We start from the raw sequence: 20,703 nt of genomic DNA, 5'->3' as shown, positions 1-20,703 counted from the left end.
AACATTAAAAAACTTCAAAAGTGAGTGGAGATTTTAGCATTTCCCATCAAATGGTGGGGATTCCTCGACTCTGGTGAACCAGCCCCCTGCCTGCCCACCCCCGGAGCAAAAAGCTGCCCCTCGGGAGCAAGCAGCGGGAGCTTCCCAGGGGCTGAGGATGCTTTGCCAGGCAGGGTCAGCACCTTGTCCCAGCTGGAGGATGCCGCGGCTGCGAGGGAATAGAAGCAGAAAGGCTTACAGCACCACGAGGCTGCTGAGGTTCTGGAAGGCATAATCGGGAATGTGCCAGATCTGGTTGAGAGCCAGGGTCATGGCCTGCAGTGCTGGCAGGTGGTTCAGAGCTCGGACAGGGATCTCCGTCAGGGCATTATCGTCCAGCCACAGGTGACGCAAGGAGAGCAGCCCCTCAAAGCTCTTCTCGGGCACCACAGAGATAAGGTTTGCATCCAGGCGTCTGAGTGGGAAAGAAACAGGGTGGGGATAAGTGAGAGATTGATCCAGCATTGCTTTCTGTGCCCACAGTGTTATGTAAAGGGAGGTTTGGTGCCGAGGCAGGATGGATTGATGGCCAGGGAGATTGGGTTAGGCTGTAAGTAGTGATTAGCATGGGGAGGTCTCAGCACAAGGCTCCTGCCGGCGCCCTGAGATATTTGACCATCCGCCAAGGATAGTCCCTTCCTGATGGCCATTTAGTGGCCATTTTAAACAAAACAGCTGGGCTGAATCCTTTTGTATGACCCCACCAGATGGACACTGGCTGGCTGTGGCTTGCAACACTTAAGCACGAACATCCCAGCTCATCCCCTGGGGCCAGGCTTGCTGTGGCCCCGTAGCGCAAGTGCCCTGCCACAGCCCCATGTGGAGTGCCCTGCAGCCTGCTAAGCCCCACAGCCACAGGGTCTGCTGGAAAGCCAAGCAGCATGGGCCAAATCCCATGCCAGAGGGAAAGGATTTGCCTGAAGAATGTGATGTACGTGGCAGCCGTGCTCGGGATCCTGCGTTAGGTCTGAACAGCCAGCGCTACCTGTAAAACCGTGGGTGCAGGAAGCACTGAGAGCAAGTCAGACCGTATGTCATGGCACAGGAATTAAGCATGTGCTCTCTGTGTTGCACATGTTCAGGCCTTTCTTTCTCCTTGATTTGCCAATTGCCTTTTTTTTTTTTTTTTTTTAATCATCGTGGAATCCTTAGGGCAATTGAAAAGCAGAGATTTAATTTGGTTAGAAACTTTAATTTTTAAAACTGGTATTTTGTTCCAAAACAGAATGAGAAGCCAAAAATATATTAAGCTTATTATATAAAACATAGTTTTAGTAATCGTCTCTCTTAAAGATCTCTTCTTTTAATGATGGTGAGCAGGGTATATGGTGTTATCTGTAGATTTTTAAAATCAAAATAAAAGAGGAAAACCTTTCAAATTTGGATGAGGTACCAGGAACCAATTATAGCAAGGAGAAAGAAAAATTTTGATTTCCATCCATGGCTAACAGAGACTATTTTGTTTACTCAATCTATCTAAAAGAAGGATCTCTGAATTCAAATTTGCAAAGAGAAAGCACTTTGCCTCTTATCACAGCACAAGAGAAGACAGTTAACAGAGCTGTCACGGCCCAGCCCTTAAATCAATGATCATCCATAAGAAGAAAGTAGTATATAAATTAGTATTTTAGCTATCAAAAGTAATATTTTTGACAAAAGTTGAACGCTGGAGCAGAGCCCCAGACTCGTGTTGCCCCCATCTCCACCAGACACTTGTTCAAAGAGCACACATCACATCTCAGAGTTCACAAACTATTTAACTACGCCCATTTTGCCACACGAATGATTTTCTCCGAATTGCAATGTGCTTGTGTTGCTGCAAAGCAACGTATTCTATTTTCTGGTGCAAGGCTGTTCAGCTGAAAAGTTTTCACTCAGCTCTACTGATTTTGGAGGGTGAGCTGAGGATGACGAGAACATGTCACAACCAAAACTCAGTACAGTTACCACAGCGCTTGCATCTTTGCTCAGAAAGCTTACACAATACAGTGTATATCTTTATCTTGAAAGGATGGGCATGTTGCAAATTCTGCCTCAATTTACCTCCTATCACCCAGGCTGCAGTCAGCTCAGAGCACAGTGTTATTCGTCTTCCTGTGAAGATATATTCAAAGAATAAAGAGCCAGAAAACAAACCCTGCAGCAGCTCAGGGCAAGATTAAAGAGCCTATTTGAAAATTTTCATCAAAATGTTTTGGGACAAACAAGAACTTTTTGACCAAAATTAAAACTTGTGTGGGAAATGTTAATCTTTGCTTAATTTTTCCATTCCTTCTTCAGCATAAGAATTCTGTTACTTTTTTGGCATCATAATTTGTTTTTCGGAAAAAAAAAAAAAAAAAAAAAAAAGAAGGGAGAAGTACTGCTTACTTTTCACAGAGACATTCTTTCATCCAAATCCCTATATGTTTACTGAAAATTGTTTTAAAGTGAATGCTCTGTTTCAAGTTTAATTAATTAAAGAACAGACAATGAAAATATCCACTGAGAATAGTTATCATTTCTCAAAACCAAATTCAGCTCTCAGAAATGGAGATGCTAAAACAGAGCCAAGGGCTGGTACAACACCAGGCTGAGCTGTCCACGAGGATGGTTCGTGGCAAGGGAGCAGGGTGCTCCCAGCACTATTTAGCTTTCTGTCCCGCTTTGGTCGTGAGCTCCTGGGTGAAGCCACAGGCACGAGCCACAAGAGTTTGGCTTCAGTGTGATGGTGCCCCAGGTGTCAGAGGAACTGTTAGTGCAGCCAGATTTGCTCACAGCTATTTAGCACATGCTCAGGAGGGGCACTTCCTTACATGCATGGTCCTGTAGGTATCAGAGGAGTGCCAGTGAGGTAGGATGGGTCCTTGGTGGATTTTCTGAGGGACTCACTGGCACTCAAAGGCATGGAGGTCCCTACCTTTGTTAATCCCCGTGGTTAGGATGGGGCAATAACTGAGATTCATCTAATAAGATTGTAAATGCTCCTGCACAGGGACTGGCTTCGAACAAGCTGCAGCTCCAAGCATGCTGCAGCCAGCTTCTGCTCCATGTCTCGTTCCCTCCTGTCAAGGAGAGGTCGCTTCTGAAGACTGAAATGAGCCCCAGGTCTTTTGTCTCTTCACCTCTGCCCTGGTGGCAGCGTGGCATGTGGTGAGGAGTGTGGCTGCTGCCCAGAGAGCCGCGTGCCCGGGGAGCCGTGCTGGTGAGCTCCAGCCATGTAATTGCTGCCTTAATCTGCTCCAGAGTGTGAAAACCAGCCCCCAGCCAGATTCCTCAGTGGGGTGAAAGGGAGACCTTTAATGAGCTGGATGAGGGCCTCAGAAACAACGGCTTGTTTGGCCCATAGCACAGCAAACTGCACCTATCTGGAGCTACTGAAGTTAAAATTAGGAACAGGGAAGTGTCCAGCTAAAGGCATTTCACCCCTGGCTGGATGGGCAGAGGATTTATCTGCCTTTGCAGCACCAACAAGGGAACAAGGACTAAGTGATGGCTGTGTTCCTGGTACCAAAAGGTCTCTGGATTGTTTAATTGCTCCTCAGGGAGCTGCTGGCTGTTTCTGGAATAGAGGTGCATTCTTTCTAATAAAAGCTGTGCATGTGGGGATTGCTAATTGCTATGGCTTTCAGACAGCTCTCCACTCTCTTCTGGAAGGAGAAAAGCTGAAGTTCTTGGCACAGAGTTGTTAGTAATTATATCAATTATACTAAACAAAAACCAACCCAACAGTTCTCTCCTTTCTTCAGTGTGTGACTCTGGCTCTGTAAGTGTTTTCTGTTATGATTTATACCTAAGATAATTGGGCCGATTAGTGGGTAAATGGGACAGCGCAGGCTGGGGCTGGCTCCTCACCTTCCATGGAGATGTTTTAATCTTTATTTCACCAAATCACTCAGTTGGTTTTCCTCACAAGCATTAACCCATTTGTTGCTAACAAAAGAAGATGTCTCTCTTGCGGAGCTGCTGGATGGCTTGGAAGTGGGACTTGAAGTGGTGCCTGCTGTCAAGCAGTGCTGTAGGTCTGGAGAGTGGATGAGACACACAGTGCTCTCCAGATGTCTGCATGGACAATATTTCCAACCGACTTCACAGGCTGAACTGAGAATCAAGGCACTACAGAGCATTATCCTGATCATTGCAGGCAAAGAGATGATTTTAAGTGGGACATTCAAGAACGCTGGCACATCAACAGCTGCTAGAAAGCCTTGGCTTCTGGCTTCAGATCTGCATCTACTACTGGTAGTCACGGGACATTAATATGACTTCAACATGACACCTAGCCAAAACAAAAAATGTCGTAAAAGTGCCCAAATTTTACTCTTTTTTTTTTTTTTTTTTTTGTTTTAAGGACTAATGGGGTAGGGAGAGAGGGATCTGTTTGGGAAAAAAGACCCTTAGCTCTAGGTCTAAGGTTTTACCTATGTGATCTTTGTTCCCTGAGCAGCTGCTCCCATCTGTGAGAGGAGCAGCTCAGCACCAACCTCTGAGCCCCATCAGCTGGTGCCTTTGCTGCAGCTGTAGCCAGTGGCAGTTTTGGGGATCCAAAGGAACCTGTTTGGGGTGGGAAAAGGGATCTTTTTCCTCATGCAGGACACTGTCAGATGTTGGAGTGCAGGGTATAGAGCCCGACAAAGTGCAGGATCATAGCTGACTCTGGTTTATGTGGGCTCTGAAGAGCCACTTTTTTGCTTTGAAGATTGTCTGTGTCGGATAAAATCTGTGTGCCTTCTTACCAAGAACAATCCAGAGATGATGCTGGGAACAAAAACATTCATAGAAGGAACCAAGCAGGTAGGAAAGCCCTTTTCTAATCACAAAAGGGCGATAATGGGATATTCCTCCTTCCCAGTGTGCAAAAGAGAAGCTAAAGCAATCAGTGCAGCCATTCCAGGAGGTCCAGGTGGTGGTGGGGCTGTGTGCAGTTGCCAATGCAGCAAGCATGTCATAAGGTTTGTATTAATTCTGACAGGTCGAGCTATAATCTGAGATCTTTGTTTTCCTGTGCCACAGACCCAGCAGTTTCCAAGAACTGCCTTGTTTCAAGAACTGCTTCCAGATCACTTCAGAGGATGTACAAGTGCGTTTCCGAGACCTCTGCAAGCACATGCATCCTGCTGTTTGTAACAAGACTGGCAGAAGCGTGCAGCAGTGGATAACCAGAAACACACTGTTCCCTAGCAGATGTAGTGCAAAACTCAGACTGTGACTGGCAGAAGCAATTTTGCCCCAGTCTTTCCAGCTCCTTCTGGCTGTGGAGCATTTAGAGGGAGAGCTGCTGCCTGGAAGGCAATAAACGTGCACAATGCCATGCTGTCAGGGAACATCCTGACTTTTAATGCTGTTCTTCCTTCCTTGCACATGGTAGAGCTGATAATAGCAGGCTGTCTGGATGCCTTACACAGACCACGCACAGCAACTGGTCTGCAGTGTAGACTCTGTGATGTTCCCCTACAGCCCACAGCCAGGTCACAAGGGGACACTGGGTCCTCAGGTGCCCATCCATCCTCCCAGCATTTTTGCCACATATTGGGCTATTATTTCCCTTGATAAATTTGGAGAGAATATGCCACTGAAGATCAAAGGCAGCACTGGGGGTACAGGGCAGGGCCATTCTCCATTCAAACCAGGGAACAACTGTGCATCTTCATTGTCTGTCAGCAGCAGAATATTCGGCATAAAGAAAGGAGGGTCTGGACAGAGCTGCATCCTTCGAAGGAGTGAGGACAGACCTAGCAGCGTGGTTACCCACTGCTCCCAGAGACAGCCCCTTCCTCGGGGAGCGAGGTGCTTTCTGTCTTCCCTGGCCCCAGCGTGCATGTGTGTCTGCTGAACAGAGCTGATCTCACCAGAAATGCCTAATTGGTGCCTTCAGGCAATCATGTCTCTCTTCCTGTCTGAGTTTATCTTGAAAGGCTCGATTGAGTTACCTCCTATCCAATAATAGGATCTAAGTTCCTTGTAGTAACATAAGAAGGAGATGATGTCACTGCAGCTAGAGTTCTCTGATAACTTAGTAATGACTGGGGCCAACACCTCTGCTCCTTTCTCAGGCAAAACTCCCAGACACACTGAGTCAGTACCTGGCTTCTGAGCGCCCAGGGAACTTGTGGTGCAAGGCATTGAGGGCACAACGAGGAAGGATGGCTCCAGCTTGCTCAGAGCCACTCCACACCAGCCTGGCTCCCTCCTCGTGGCTCCCCCAGAAGCCAGCTCCACGTGTGGGGCTCGTCCTGCCACTACAGTGCCCAGTGTGGCCTGGACATGCAGAGGCACGAGGCTCTGGGTTCCAGGTAACCTAGGCAGGGAAAAAGGGCTCCTTCCATCAGCCGGTACCAAATGGGTGAGAGAAAGGCAGCCAGGGACTGCACTGCAAGACTGGAAGGTGGCAAACTGGGTTTCATCTGCTCTGCCCCTCGTGTCCTTGTGGTCGTATGGTGCTGCAGACACAGCAGGAGAAGGACACATTGCTGAATGTGGAGAGCGTTGCCTTGCAGGCCTGCTCCAACATGTGGGCTCCCTGCCCCTGCCACGGGAGAGCTCAGCCCTCAAACAAGACTTGCAAGAGTTCCCAGCTCCCTTTCCAGACCAAAAAGTCTTGTGAAAGCCATCGCAGGCAATGAACGAAGGTTCCGGATGCAAACACGTCCGCAGTCCGTTGGCTGGGGAACAGGACCAGGTGGAAAAGTCTGCAGGGCTCTGTTTGAACTGCAATGAGTCTTCCCTCCTGACTTAATGGGACACGTCCCTCTGGGAAGCCCTCCATGAGGGATGCTCAGGAAATGAAATCAGAGCAATACCTAGACTCCACACAATGTGCCTCTGGTACAGACAAGAGGGCTTTGTTATCTCCAGTTGCAGACACCTCCAAAACCCCTCAGGTCAGAACCGTGTGGGAAGGATTGCCAAAATCCCTGTGCAACTACAGAAACTGCTGACAGGCGGGCAGCTGCTGTGCTGACTCCCTGAGCAGCACTCTCCCCGGGAGCCTGGCATTGCCCCCTGTGCCCAGAGAGAAAGAAAGTGCAGAACAAGGTGCAGAAAGCAGGCAGAGACTAAGGAGAGTGGCTCAAGGCCCACAGAGCAGTTTGGGTCCTGCATTTTTTGGGGGAAACACGGAGTTTGTCAAGCACAGGAGCTAGGAGCAATTGCTGGGGACAGAAGGAGCGGGACCCACTGCTCTTTGGGGTGAGGGGTTGTGAACACGTCCCTGCACCTGAGATCCCCTGGGCCAAGCAAGCTCATTCCTTGTGCTAAGTAAGCACCCAAAGGATGCTCCATGACCCTCCAATGCATCCAACTTTGTTTTAGAAGTGAAATAACCCTCAGCTGTTTAGCTCATGGACTATACGGGGAAAAAGCACTGGCCTTTGCTGACAACCTTGAGCCTTGACGGTCATGCATGCAGTGCACAGCTTCTCACTGAACACGTGTGACCCACGGCTGGCCAGATGATGCCCTGGAACTGAATGTACAACTGCTCTCATTTCACCAAGGCTGAGGCCCTCCTGGGCTTGCCCCCTCTGTAAGTTACCAGGCTGTTTTAGAGGCATAGCAGCCATGGCTCCATGGGAGAGTCCCCTAGCCCCTCTCCAGTTGAGCCCCTCTCCAGGGGCACTATGTATGACTGTTAGGAGACATTGCTTGGACTGTCTACAGCCTGGGCTAGAAGGGCCCTCTCAGACCCCTACACTGAGCTCCCTCTGCCAAAGATACCACGTCTGATAGAGCCTGTCACACACGGAGCGGGCTCCAGCTGCTCCTAAAATGTTGTTTATGTGCTTCACAGCACTTGGCTAAAAATTAACTTGGTGTTTATCCTACCAGCACAGCTAGCAGTTCTTAAGCCTTACTTTAAAAGGTGAGACAGGCCTGTACAGCGACTTGTCACCTCTGAGCCTCACTGACCATGCCAGACAGCAGACTACGGGCTATTGCTGTGTCTTATGGAGGACTATATGCTGCATAGGTGGGTGCCAGTTTAAATATTTTGTTCATTTCTTATTTGCCTTGCTGTCTGCAGTTTACCTGAAGCTCCTCTGTGGTTCATCAGGAGTGCTTACACATTCAATGTATGGAACATCTGCAGCCCATCTTCCTCTTGCACTGACACATCTACTGTGTGTAACATCTGGGACACATCTTCCCTGCTGTGTGGCTGTATCTACTGTATGGAACATCTGGGACCCATTGTCCATCTTCTCTATTGAGTTGTCACTGGGGAAATGCAGCATGCCCTGGATACTTATGTGTATAAGTGAGTGAGTTAAGGTTCATGGGTATCCATAATAAAGGTCAATGGAAAACACATTGGAACTTACTGTATGAGTCATATGCAAGAGCGTGTGTGTGTGCAGATTGTGCACACACACACAAAAATAATAATCACAGCTCATATCCACAATGTTCTAGACGCTGGGAGGGCAGTTGAGGTAGCATTCACCTTTTTCTGAAAGCTGTTACAGTCCGAGATAGGAACTGACAGGGCATATGAGAGAGATATAAAGACAGAATTAATTTTCTGTGTGTGTCAGAGTCTCTTCTGAGGGATATTTGCTTGTTGAAAGGTGGGCACTGCTGTCATTGCCCTGTGAGCAAAGAAAGGCAGGAGCAGTATGGACGAGGAAGGGACCACCACTTTTAGCCTGGTGTAACTGATCTCTTGAATATTTATCCAGATGGGTCTCCTGGTTGCCACACTGGATTGCTAGCAGTCATGCATATAGAAATGTTTGGACGTGACTACCGTTGATATAACCTCTGCCAAGCCACGAGAGAAGTACAGCCAAGCCACCCAAGCTGTAGTGTGACCTCTTTGCTTGGGAGCACAGCGGGTGAGTCCCAGGGGTGCTGGCACACGACAAGGGTGTCACTCATCACTGCCCCCTTCCAAGAAGCGCCAACCACAAGCTCAATGAGTGGTAAAATTAGAAAGTGAAGTCTCAAGAGAAGATTTGACTCAGAGGATTGTGAGGAAAATTAAAAGCTGACCATGACGGCCCAACTCAAGATCAATGGGAGCGGAAGAGCTTGCTCTCAACACATTTCAGGAAAGAATCTCAAATGCTGTAAAGGGATGAAACTGCTGCTTTTTACACACTGCATACACAGGTACCCAACAAAGTCATGGGTAGAGTTTCTATGTCTGCCGATGCCATTCTTGGGACCAGGTAGAAATTTATGCAGACACTTTATTTTTCTGTATCATTTACCAGCTCTATCACAGAATAAAAAAAACAGGAGTTACTGACATTCGCAAAAATTTCAGCTGTTAGCCTGATCGACACTTTACATGCTTTTCTTCCTGGGAGGTGAGTGCAGGGACGCTTCACAGCATGGACACTCATAAGCATGGGGAATTTGGACATTTCCTTTACAAGAACTTCACAACATCTCATTACTCAAAGCCAGAATTTAAAGGAAAAGGGACAAGTGGAGGTGGGGTTTTATTGCCTTACCACTAAAGAGGGCTGTTCCTGGAGGATGATAGGTTCAACAGCTCGTGTGTGGTCTCTAAATCTTCCTCTCAAAAAAAGTTACTCAGGTCATTGTAGCAGGATAACCACTCTGTGTTTCATGCTCTTTTTATTTCTAAACAGGAAAGGCTCTACTCTGACCAGCTGAGCTCCTCTCACTAACAGGAGGAAAGCACATCTGTGATGTACCCAATACCCATGTCAGAAGCCTTTCTAATTTCTGATTTGCTTCCAAAACTGTGGTTGCAAATTCAAATCCCTCCAGGTCTGGAGTGCAGAAAATTTCCCCTCTGGTTCATGGGTAAGCTGCTCCTTATATTCATATTGCTGGACAAGATGACATGCTCTGACAGCTTTCTCTGGGGGCTCCACAAAGGTGTTCTGGGTCATGTGCACAGCGTCATGGGGGATGAGAGATGCTCAGCTCTGGTTTGGTACCCATGTTCTGATTGTGTGTTACCTTGGGAATTTGTTTTAGCCAGATGGAAGTGTGTGCAGGGGTGGGGAGAGGAGTGTTTTTTGCTTTCCAGGAGTAGGAAAAACACATCTCACCCGATGTTATTCATGTAAAAGTCAAAACCAGTTATAGGGTCTCTCTGTAGCCAATAGAGAAAATCTGATTCCTCCAGAGAGTGATTCAGCCACCAGACAGGGCTCTGAGATAACAGGGATGATTCACCCTCTGGAGATGCTGATCATTTTCCACTGATGACTAGCTGAGATGACTAATATCAAGATGGCTAAAGTCAGAGGAGACAAATCCACCTGATGAGCCTGAGGGAGATGTGGGCACAGCAGAGGCTTACCTGAAGGGAAAGATGGTTGCACAGCAAAGCTATAGAGGATGACTCAGAAGAATTTGATTTCTTTCCTGGCAGTGCTCAGGATCTCCCACCATGAGGGAAGGATCCAGCACTCTAGTCATAGCACCAGCACGAAGACATCAGCCTCCTGTTCCCAGCCACCTGGCTTCCCAGCTACAGACCTGACCCCGGCTGCTCTATTGGAATGCCAAATTCCGGCACGGCTGATCACACTGCTCTTCTTTGGTGGCTGGAAGATGGAGGCAGTGAAGCTGCTTGTTGGGTCCTACCAAGAACACAGTGATCAAGCCACAGTTTTGGTCCCTATAAGAGAATGTGATGCACTTTCTGCCAAGTGGATTTGCCAACGGCTTTTGAAAATGTAGTATTGCTCATTTCTGCAGTAAAAATGCTAGCACTCATGAAATGTTCTGGGGGACACTCCAAGAACAACTTGTCTTGGGGAGACAAGCTGAACAGCAGAGAAAACTGCTAGAATAAGCAATAAGGTCCAGACAAGCACTTTGTTCTTAGTCTGGGATACTCCTGAACCCAGGCCAGGGATTTGGATCCGGCCAGCGTAAGCAGAGGAACAATTCCAAAGTCTGAATCTTGAGCTTAATTTCTATTTTAATACAGCTTTTTGTCCTCACACCTGATCTAATATTGCCAAGCTATCGATCGCAGTCCTGGTGACACTCACAGTTCTGCAGTAGCAGCTGAGACACATCACAGTGGTTGAAGGGGAGAAAAGAGATAGAGAGCAGCAGGTTAGATGGCAGCCTAAGTTACATGGACCAGAAAAATCGTGTCTGCTCAAAGTCCATGATAAAAAGCAGTGACTCATCTGAATTTAGCTTAAAAAAAAAAAAGAAAAAAAAAAGTCTGGGGACAAAACCTCCACTGACTTAGCTGTGTTTCTCTCCAAAACCAGCTGCTGAGAAGAGGTACCTCAGGCCAAGAGGAATTTCAGAGATGGGGCAAGTTCTTCATTGCTCTTCCTTGACCTTTTCTCACTGTGCTCCAGAAAGACCCTGTAGCCAGTAAATCATGTCACAGGACTGAGGTGGTCTTGCCACAAGATAATTTCTACGCCAACAGATTGTAAGTCACTGCTAAGTTATGTTGACTTTATAGATTTCTGCTTTTTCCATAGCTTTTATCCTCTAAACACCCAGTGGAAACAACACCTTTCTTAAACCTTATTGTATCACACATGATTTATAGAGAAGATTATTGCTGTTAACAGCGAACTGTTAAATATCAAATAGATCAAAGATGTGAAATGAGGAATGAATTGACTGAGCTCTTCAGGCCATGCTTATTCCAAAGCCTTTTTTTTTTTTTTTTTATTCCCTCTGTCATAAGAATTTATATGCTTGTGAGAATCTGATCAGGTGGGAAGAGTTTTCCTCCTTTGTCTACATCAAAGTCCATATGTTCGCAAATTGCTATAAGTCATTCTTTGCATTTTAATCTCTAGCCGTATGTATAAAAATAATGACCTGCCTTGAGGGACAGGGGATGAAATGCTCTTTATTGCATTTCCTTAAAAATCCAAAACATTTCTGCTAAAGATATCAAGTTGGAAAGCTAATAGGTTGGAAGAACTGGAATATCTTAGTTAGAGGTAAAATTTAGAATAGAATAGAATAGAATAGAATAGAATAGAATAGAATAGAATAGAATAGAATAGAATAGAATAGTTCAGTTGGAAGGGATCTATGAAGCTCATCAAGCCCAACTGCCTGGCCAATTCACAGCTAACCAGAAGTTAAAGTATGTCACTGAGGGCATTATCCAAATACCTCTTGGACACTGACAGGCCTGGCACATCAACCACCTTTCTATGAAGCCAGTTCCAGTGTTTGGCCACCCTCATGGTAAAGAAAATAACTTGTGCACTAAAGTGAGAGTGAGGACAGGATCCCAGGGAATGAGACCTACTGGACCACTGACCACTACATGTGCAGGCTTTTAGGTGACCAAGATATTCTGGCCTGAAAGGAATGTCTCTTGCTTAGCTGCAGTTGCTTCCCTGACAGGCTGGACACAGGAGGAGTCACTAAGACACAGAGGAGAGATACAAACACTGTCAGCTGCTTTCCTGTTTGTTTCTGGGTACCTTTGCTTTAGCCAACATTCTGACAAGTCCCACAGCAGGACAGTCAATCCTTTTTGTATACAGGGCCAGCTGAAGCCAGTGTTTCCCAGCATTATGGTGCATCTTGCTAGGGAGACACAAGAAAACGCAAAGTGCATTGCGTAAAGGAGTCAAGAACAGGCTGACCTCTTGCTGCAGGAAATTTCTGTTTCACTGCTCATGAAGGGAAGTGCTGCTGCTGCTGCTGCTGTGTGTGAGAGGGAATATCTCAGGGCAGGGAGCACAACTGGGAGACAGAAGAGATTGACGAAGGAGGTAAATGTAATGTGTCTAAAGATGTCTGGGAGCTATCTTTCAAATCTCATGTGCCACATTTGGTTTCTGTGCTTGCAAATGCAAAGATATCTGAAGCTGGACATGGGCTTTGTGTGCTAGAGGGTGCCAGGGCAGGGAAATCCCACACCAGGTGGGTCCAAGGCTCTGCCTGTCACTGACCACCTAGCCCACTTTCTTGGACTGTATGGCAAGTGAATCATGTATTTAACAGGGAAACAAAAATCCCGTTCTTTGGAAACACAGGGAACCAAGACAACAGACTTCCTTTTGTCTCTTATCCCAAATCTTAGTATTGATGGACTATGATATACGTGCTTTCTCTCCTCTGAGCAGGGTTACTAGCTCAGATATTTCTGGACAAATCCCTGCATGTACAGGTTAGGGGATGGGCTAAAGCCTTGGTAAACTCCCTGATCCACATGTCATGCTCCAAGTAGTGAGGATTTAATGAGGATACTAATTTTGATACACAAAATTAGTAGAATACACTGCTGTGAGTGATCCATTCCAAAGTGAGATGTCTGCATCCAGGAGGTGATTTTCTCCCCCAGAGCATCTATTTCACTCTATTGACCAAAGGATGCTGCTAAGATACAAGGAATTGAGCTCAGCTGGAGCCCCCCACACTGCCAATGTCCCCCTGGGAGTTAGATGACTTCACATGTGTTAGTGTCTCTATGCCAGCTATGTCCAGGTTCCCTGGGGTCTCTGTGAGGTGATACGCAGCCCCAGGTTGCGGTGGGAGGAGAAAGAAGCTCCCACAGGCCAGGAGATAAATTACTGGGTGCCTTTTTTAGCAGGGAGGAATGTGACTGAATGCTTTATGTCTATGCTGCTCTCTCACTGCATCAGCAAACCTGCCCCGGTCCTAGGGATGCCCAAAGTCAACACCCCTCATCTGAACCAGACACACACTAAGCACCTTCCCAAAGTGCTGATCTGCCAGAAGCTCCAGAAAGAGCCAGCTATTCTCATCACTTTCCATGAGTATTTGAAAAAGAAAAATCAAGAGTTTATCTTGATCTCTTAATCCACCAGGTTTCTTTTCTCTTTGCTTTCTCTACCTCTGCAAGCCTGGTAATTATAATTTACAGCACCTGCTCACTTTGAAATACCTTGGACTCCTTTTGCCTGGCAGAGGAACAGACACAGTGCCCATCTGCTTTAGGTAAGTGCTCACAAACCACAAAGTCGTTAATTAGACTGACACACGACTCTTCCAGAATACACATGGTATGTTGTTACTGCACCTATAAACCACCGGTAACCAGATACCCTGCCAGGGGATCACAATTGGATCAGAGCATGACGTAAGGTCTTGGCATCCCTTGCAGGGCTCAGAGCATTGCCATCAGGTGTGCGTGTTCTTTCTAATCCTCCCCACTGGGCTTCCCAACATGCTTCCCAGATAAAGCAAGCCTCCTTAACACTCAGTAGGAGGCTCGGTCTCCAAAACTTTGTATTGTCTTATTTTGAAATCCAAATTCCTCTTTGTATTCATCCAGTCATCCCCGCCAAGGTCTCCTTCCTGACAGCTCAGGCTCCAGGCGGTGATGCCTCCACATCCTGTAGCTGACAGGGAGCAGGGCAGGCCTGATTCGGGCCCCACAGGCATGGCTGCAGCTTCAGAGGGCCTGTGGGGAGGGGTGTTTGTGAGGGCAGGTGTGTCTGACGGGGATGGGAGCACTTGGGTGGGTTTGACACTTGCTTCCTCAGACTGGCTGGCATCCACGTGGTAGAGTGAATCACGAACACCTCTGGTCAGGCAATGCTGAGCCTCTGCAGTGGGTGCCTCCTTCTGGAGGAGGAGTGGCGCAGACCACATGCAGCCCCTGATGAATGGTGATGCACAGTAAGTAAAGCTGGCAAAAAGATCTTGGTTAGCACAGGAACTGATGGGAAATGGGTACTACAAATGCTGTTGTCACAGAGTTGTGTTCAATGGTCTGAAACCTCACCTGATTTATTGGCTTTTGCCAGTTTGTGTGTGTGGGTGGAAGCCCTGTTAATATATTTTAAATATCACTTGCCCAAACTCAAGCCTGCAACTTCCTTGGGTTAGAAAATATACGCAGGGAAGAAACAGGACATCCACTTAGAGAGTATCCAACAAGGGAACTTCCTGACCCCCTCATCTAAGGACCTTCCATTTCACCTAAGCTTGCCTGAATCTAATGTCATTTTTTGGCATACTGTCTGTCCTGTGAAGGACTGGAATTTAAGTAACTTAGGCTTTCTGAGAGCCAGTGTGTTGCATCTAGGCTAGTAAAAATGAGTGCTGTTCTTTCTGGCTCTCCCATTGCTGGCTCCTGCATCCCAATGTGTGTTGCATCCAAATGCAAGACAGCTGTTGCATTTGGAGATAACTGGGGTTTATTGATCATTATTTTTCACTTTCCAATTTCAGAGGCTCCATTGAGGCTTTAGGGCTTTGCTACATTTCTGCTCTAACCTGGCATTGTGCAGGCAGTAAATACCAGCCTCTCCCTGTCCCACGGTGGCTAAAATGTCTCACTCTGTCTTGCTTGTTCAGCTACCTCATCCCTTGAATTTCCTTGTAAATCCTACTGGTAGAGCTAATCTCAAAACAATTGTTCTCAGCTTCCACTTAGTTTGGCTGCTTCTGCTGTAGGCCTGAGAAAAGACTTTTCATATTCAGAAGTCTGTCTTTTTTTTTCTTATGTCAGCTTGTCCATAAGAGATACATACTTTCCCTTCAAATCCTGCCTGAATTCCAGAATGACGAACATGGACATCAAATGCAAATATCTGAAAGAGTAAGAAAATAACCAGCACACAATCCCTTTCTGTCTAGTGTAGCTGTCTGCTCCACCTCACTCCTGTTGGCTCCCATTTTCACCTCCCTTTTCTGCTGCCCTGTTTAGAATGTGTTGCCAACTTGCAAGACAGATAGTTAATATTCCGTGAAGTGCCATGCTAGTCCAGTAACTCATGAACTGTCATGATGTGGCATGAATCCACTTCCCCTACTGAACGGAAAAAAATAGTCTCTGGGCAACACGAATACACTGGGTCTCAGATAACCTGACCAGTAATGCTCGGAAACCATGCTGTGGTGACCTATGGGTGTTCCAGGCTGGCTAGGTTTTTTGGCTATGAATACACAAGAGTCTCATAAACTTGTGGAAAATGACTCAGATATTAGAAAAAGAAGAAAAAAATCTCTCTAACACAGACCTGTACTGGAGGTTCTTGGCCTGAGGCTAATTACTGTGTTTGGAGAAATCATGGCAGCACCGCTGATACTCAAGCAGAGCATCTTAGCTCTATCTTAAGACACATTGATTGTACACACTGAGACACTCTTGCTGTGTCACCAGTGAGGGATGAATTTTGATGGGTAAATCAGATGGGAGTGGGGCCCAATGATCCTTGTGGATCCCTTCCAACTCAGGATATTCTATGGTTCTATGAGTCTAGTATTTACAATTATCCTTCTCCAAGCAGAATGCTGGATTTGAGGCCTCCAGAAACTGCTTCCAGGCAAATTTCTATGACAAAAGGATGCAGTAAGAATAGGGCTGAAGTTAAGGATTAGGGTTGAGGTTAATTTTTCAGTGGTTCAGTGTGAAAACCTAATTCAGAAAGCTCTTACAGCTTTGGCAGTGCTATTTACTCCAGCTGGGCAATTACCAAACAGACCTGCCCTAAATTCAGTGCCACTACCAGGATCTGATTGCAATTATGTTTATACCCAGGAAAACTGCATGCATTTCAGTGATGTGGGATTTTTACTGAATATGTTAGCACAAACCTGCTGTAGACATAGTTACTTTAAATGAAAAGCATCACCATGAAAAGCTTCGGTTCTTCCCATGGCTGAATCACTAAAAGTGTTTTAAAGCATTTTATGCTCTTACATAAATACCCTTTGTCTGGGTAAAACGGTACAACTCACATGTTGACAGACCTAAGTTTCCTCTGTGCTACCCATCAGGTCCCTTCCCACTACAGTCCACAGCGGTGAGGAGGAGCCCCTTCTGGGTGGATATTTTCCAGCGTTCCTTGAAATGTGCATTGGCTCTGGTGGCCTTTTCGTCGCTGTGCACACATGGGGAGCTGTAATTTCAACATCCTTTACCAAAACAGTGTTCCTTCCATGAAAACCGCCCTCTCCTCCCTTCCATGCTAAGTGACAGTAATCTTTGCTTTAATTGGAAAAGAAAAGGAAGAAGGGACAGAACATCCCTGACAAAGGAACTAATGACTCAAATGCTGGGAAGTCCGGGCCCCCAAGGGACTGTGCAGCTTGCAGCATTGATTCTTAATGACTTACAGAGATTGGAGGTTTGGAAGATCTCTCAGTGCCTCTGCAGGGATGCGACTCAGCTGATTGTTCTGCAACATCCTATAATTAGAAAAAAGAAAACTTTGTTAAAAAATAAAATAGCCTGACACAAAATGGAAGAGATTGCCTGTTGTTTCTGAAGCTGCAAAGCTGCCCTGAACCCTTGGTCACCCAGGGCTCTTAGGCAAGCTTGCAGGCTGCAGGCAGGCAAGCCACAGTCCAGGCTGCCCTTGGATCCCAGGGATCCTGGGGTGAATCTTGTGCTGCTGGGGGATCCACTGGGTGGATGTGAGGTAAAGGGACACCTCCAGAACACGTGTTTCTGGTGAAGGGATGTGTTGGTGCGCTTCCAGGTGGGTTTCTGGGACTGTGCACTCTTTGATTGCTGGAACAGCACCGAAGAAGGATCTGTGCTTTCTGTGAGTCCAGAGTAATACCAGTGCCTTCAGCTGATCTGTCTCATATTTATACTTGTGTAAGTCATCCTTCTCCCAGCGTCAGTGGTGATTACCTCTGCAGAGTCTATGGAAACTAGCCTGTGGGTAGGTTTCTTATTCAACTTTTGAGGCAGCTGCAACACAATGGTTGAGGAGCCACTTCATAACAGTTTGCTAAGGGGCTTTGCAGCATTTGCACAACTTGCAGCAGGAGCTGGGGCTGTAGTGGAAAATAAAACAAGCCAGGGACTTCAGAGAGTAATCTCTGAAGAGATCTGTTGGGCTGAACAAGGAGGACCCAGGAGGGGCTTCAGAAATGGTAGTGAGCATAGGACATGGAGAAAGGCCATGGATGCTGGAATGACTGCACAGCTTACAGAGGACCAGGAGAGAGACTTGATGACAGCCCTCCTGCCCCAGAGGCAGGTGTCCAAGTGGCTCTAACTGCAGGTAAGGTCCTGGGGTATTTCTGATTTGGTCAGCCATTGTCCTCCTGGAGCACCACGCGTGAATTTACTGGTTCATCGGTACATGAATTTACAATTCATCGCTGTGTCTCTGTAAAGGGCCAGGTTTTTGACTCTGAACCAGCCTCATCCTGAAACCTTCCCTTTCCTACAAGAACTGCGACATCATGGGCATATACTCTTCTGGATAAGAGAGAGAGACACATCCCAGCATGGTAGCTGGGCAGGGGAAAGTGCCTAAAGAAAGGAATGTTTTACATAGCTGAGGTTTCTATTTCCAAAACCTTCAAGGAATGGTTGAAGATGACATGAAAACAGAATTAGTGCTTAGGGGCCTGTCGTAATTACTACCAGTGTCAAAGGGACAGAGCATGGCCTTAATAGTGAAGGGCAGCCCAAAGAGTTTTGTTGCAAGCAAGGAATTTTCTCTTTGCTGAGAGCGGTTGCTTTACTACAGAAGATTAAGACATCTGTCATGAAAGGAAAGTTGGAAAAAGACAGTTATAGGGACAATCTTTTTAAAAGGGAAGCTGTAGAGAGCTACAGGCCACACAACTCCTCTTCCATTTCTGGAGGAAAATGGGGACTTAGTATAAAGTTATTTGTATGCACACAGGAGATAAAACAGGGAAACAAGCAACAATCATTTAGCATGATGTTAGCTTGATTTTAATAAGACATTAAATGCTGGCATGCAGAGCCATTTTTATGAGCAGAGGGGACAAGTTCAATGCAGTACAAAAAAGCAGCAGAGAGGCCACACTCAAAATGAAGTTGCCTCTCAAATGAAAGACACATTTAAGGGCTTGTAGGAACTATCCTGGAGCTGGCATTGAGTGTTATTGTGAAGGACCCAAGCAACAGCTGGGACGGGAGAGATCATCAGCCCTGGTTCCCCTTCCATGCTTGTGACAGGGGTCTGTAAGCCTTGTGATGGATGCCACAGGTGCTCTGTGCAGCCCAGTGGGATGGGGATGCTCATCCAGGCTGACAGCTCTCATGCAAGGGCCAACACAAATTCTTGGGTTCCTGGTCCCGCACACAGGTTTGTTTGAATAGCTGAGTTGGGCTGGGGAGATAGGACACTGATTCCTGAAGTCCAGTAATGAAGGAGAATGTGTCAGATCTGTTAAACATCAAAATAATGCACAGCTGGACTCTTGATACAGAGTGGGGTTTCAGGAGTCTCAGTTGGTGGGAGTTTTTGTGGGACACACATTGGATCTTTATGAAATCTGAGCTCAGTATTTAGACATGATCGGCAGAAGTATATGCTGTCAAAATTAAAGCAAAACCGATTGTCATATTACTGCTGGTTCCTTTATGCCTCACCTCTGTTACAAGGCCTTTCTCCAACCAAAAACACAGACTGAGAAGCTCTCCAGACAGATATTAGCATGGGCTGGTTCCCATACCACACCGTTTTGGTGCAGACAAGCAATGTTCAAGCAAGTGCATCATAGACCTCTGAAACCACTGGAGTGCTGGACAGTGCTTGTTTCCACAACCACAAGGCAGCTCCGGAAGTTTTTGGATGCCTGGGCTGGAGCAAGCCTTACAGGGCACATCATTACCTCCAATAACTCATCATCAAAACTTGATACAGAGAGGCCAAAAACAGAAAATAGCTCCAGACAGGATTAGACAAGTTCCTCAGGGACACGGCCACCCTGGTTTAAACAAGAAGTTCTTCATTCAGCCTCAAGCTCAGGAAAGCCTTAGTTTTACTCACTGGGAACTCTTCTTCTTTCTTTTATAAAAGGCCCTCTCAACATAGCCAGAAAGAGGCTGGGCTGGCTCCCAGGTACAGCAGAGGGATAACAACAGAAAGCTTCCTTGGGGGTCTCCTCCTTTGCTGTTGTCCCTCTGCTGTACCTGGGAGCCAGCCCAGCCTCTTTCTTGCATATCTACAGTCCTGCTGCTGCCCATGGCTGGAGACAACACCAGTTTGGCTGAGGGGAGCCTGCTGTGAGCCTGGGACCTGTGAACAACTCTCCAGTGCTGTGGCCTCCTGAGGCCCAGGCACTGGGCTGTGCTGCTAGACCAACAAACCCAGTGTGCAGCTCAGACAGACACATTTAGAGACATTGCCATGAGGGCCAAGCTTCAGGCGTGCCAGGGTGTGTGCATGGCAGATGGTGCTGGGGACACACTGGGGACCCACTGTCACCCGGGTTTGGCTCTGTTCAGGTGACCATAGTGGAGCTTGCAGACACTGGCAGCCACGGACACGCAACCTGCCATCCACAGCAGGTCAGTCTGCCTGGGGTCAGCATAAATCACAACGCTCCAGGGTGTCATATTTTATTTTCAGAAGTAGAAGGTTTATGTATTGGCAGAGACCAGACCTGAACAACCAGAAAAAAATCCTGGGATCAGGTCCCATCACACCAGGATCCTTGCACAAGACAGTCTCAGCAGACTTACAGCCCTCAGAGGTACAGGCCTGTGCATGATGAAATGTCCCCATCTGGGGAGGCTGAAGTGACTCAGCCAGCACAAAGGGCTGTTATTGCTTGAGGCAACTGTGCCTGGAGCCTGTATTAAAGACATTCCAACCTCTGCACGTTCCTCTTCCCTCCCCATGGGAGCGTCTCTCTCTCGGATGTGCCACACCATTCCCTTTGTCTCAAAGACATTTCTGTTCTGCACGGACTCAGGGTTGTCAAAGAGGCAGGGTCTGTCTGGGGATTCCTGATGTGTGCCGGGCCATCTGCAGACCTGCCGTCCTGGGAGCAACATGGCCTTTTTGG

At 47.0% G+C, this 20,703-nt stretch overlaps 1 protein-coding gene across 1 annotated transcript in view; it reads right to left on the bottom strand.

Moving 5' to 3' along the window:
• Positions 1–20,703, bottom strand: part of LGR6 (leucine rich repeat containing G protein-coupled receptor 6) — a gene marked incomplete at both ends in the record, with an annotated part of 124,323 nt that overhangs the window by 41,874 nt on the left and 61,746 nt on the right. Inside the window, 2 exons of the mRNA XM_082778741.1 lie at positions 239–454; positions 17,035–17,106. Of these exons, the coding sequence (XP_082634867.1) occupies positions 239–454; positions 17,035–17,106 (288 nt within the window). The remainder of the gene's footprint in view (positions 1–238; positions 455–17,034; positions 17,107–20,703) is intronic.

Source organism: Aythya marila (genome assembly GCF_965140915.1).
Source record: "Aythya marila genome assembly, chromosome: 24".
Classification (NCBI taxonomy): Eukaryota; Metazoa; Chordata; class Aves; order Anseriformes; family Anatidae; genus Aythya; species Aythya marila.
This window is presented reverse-complemented; position numbering and strand designations above follow the sequence as displayed.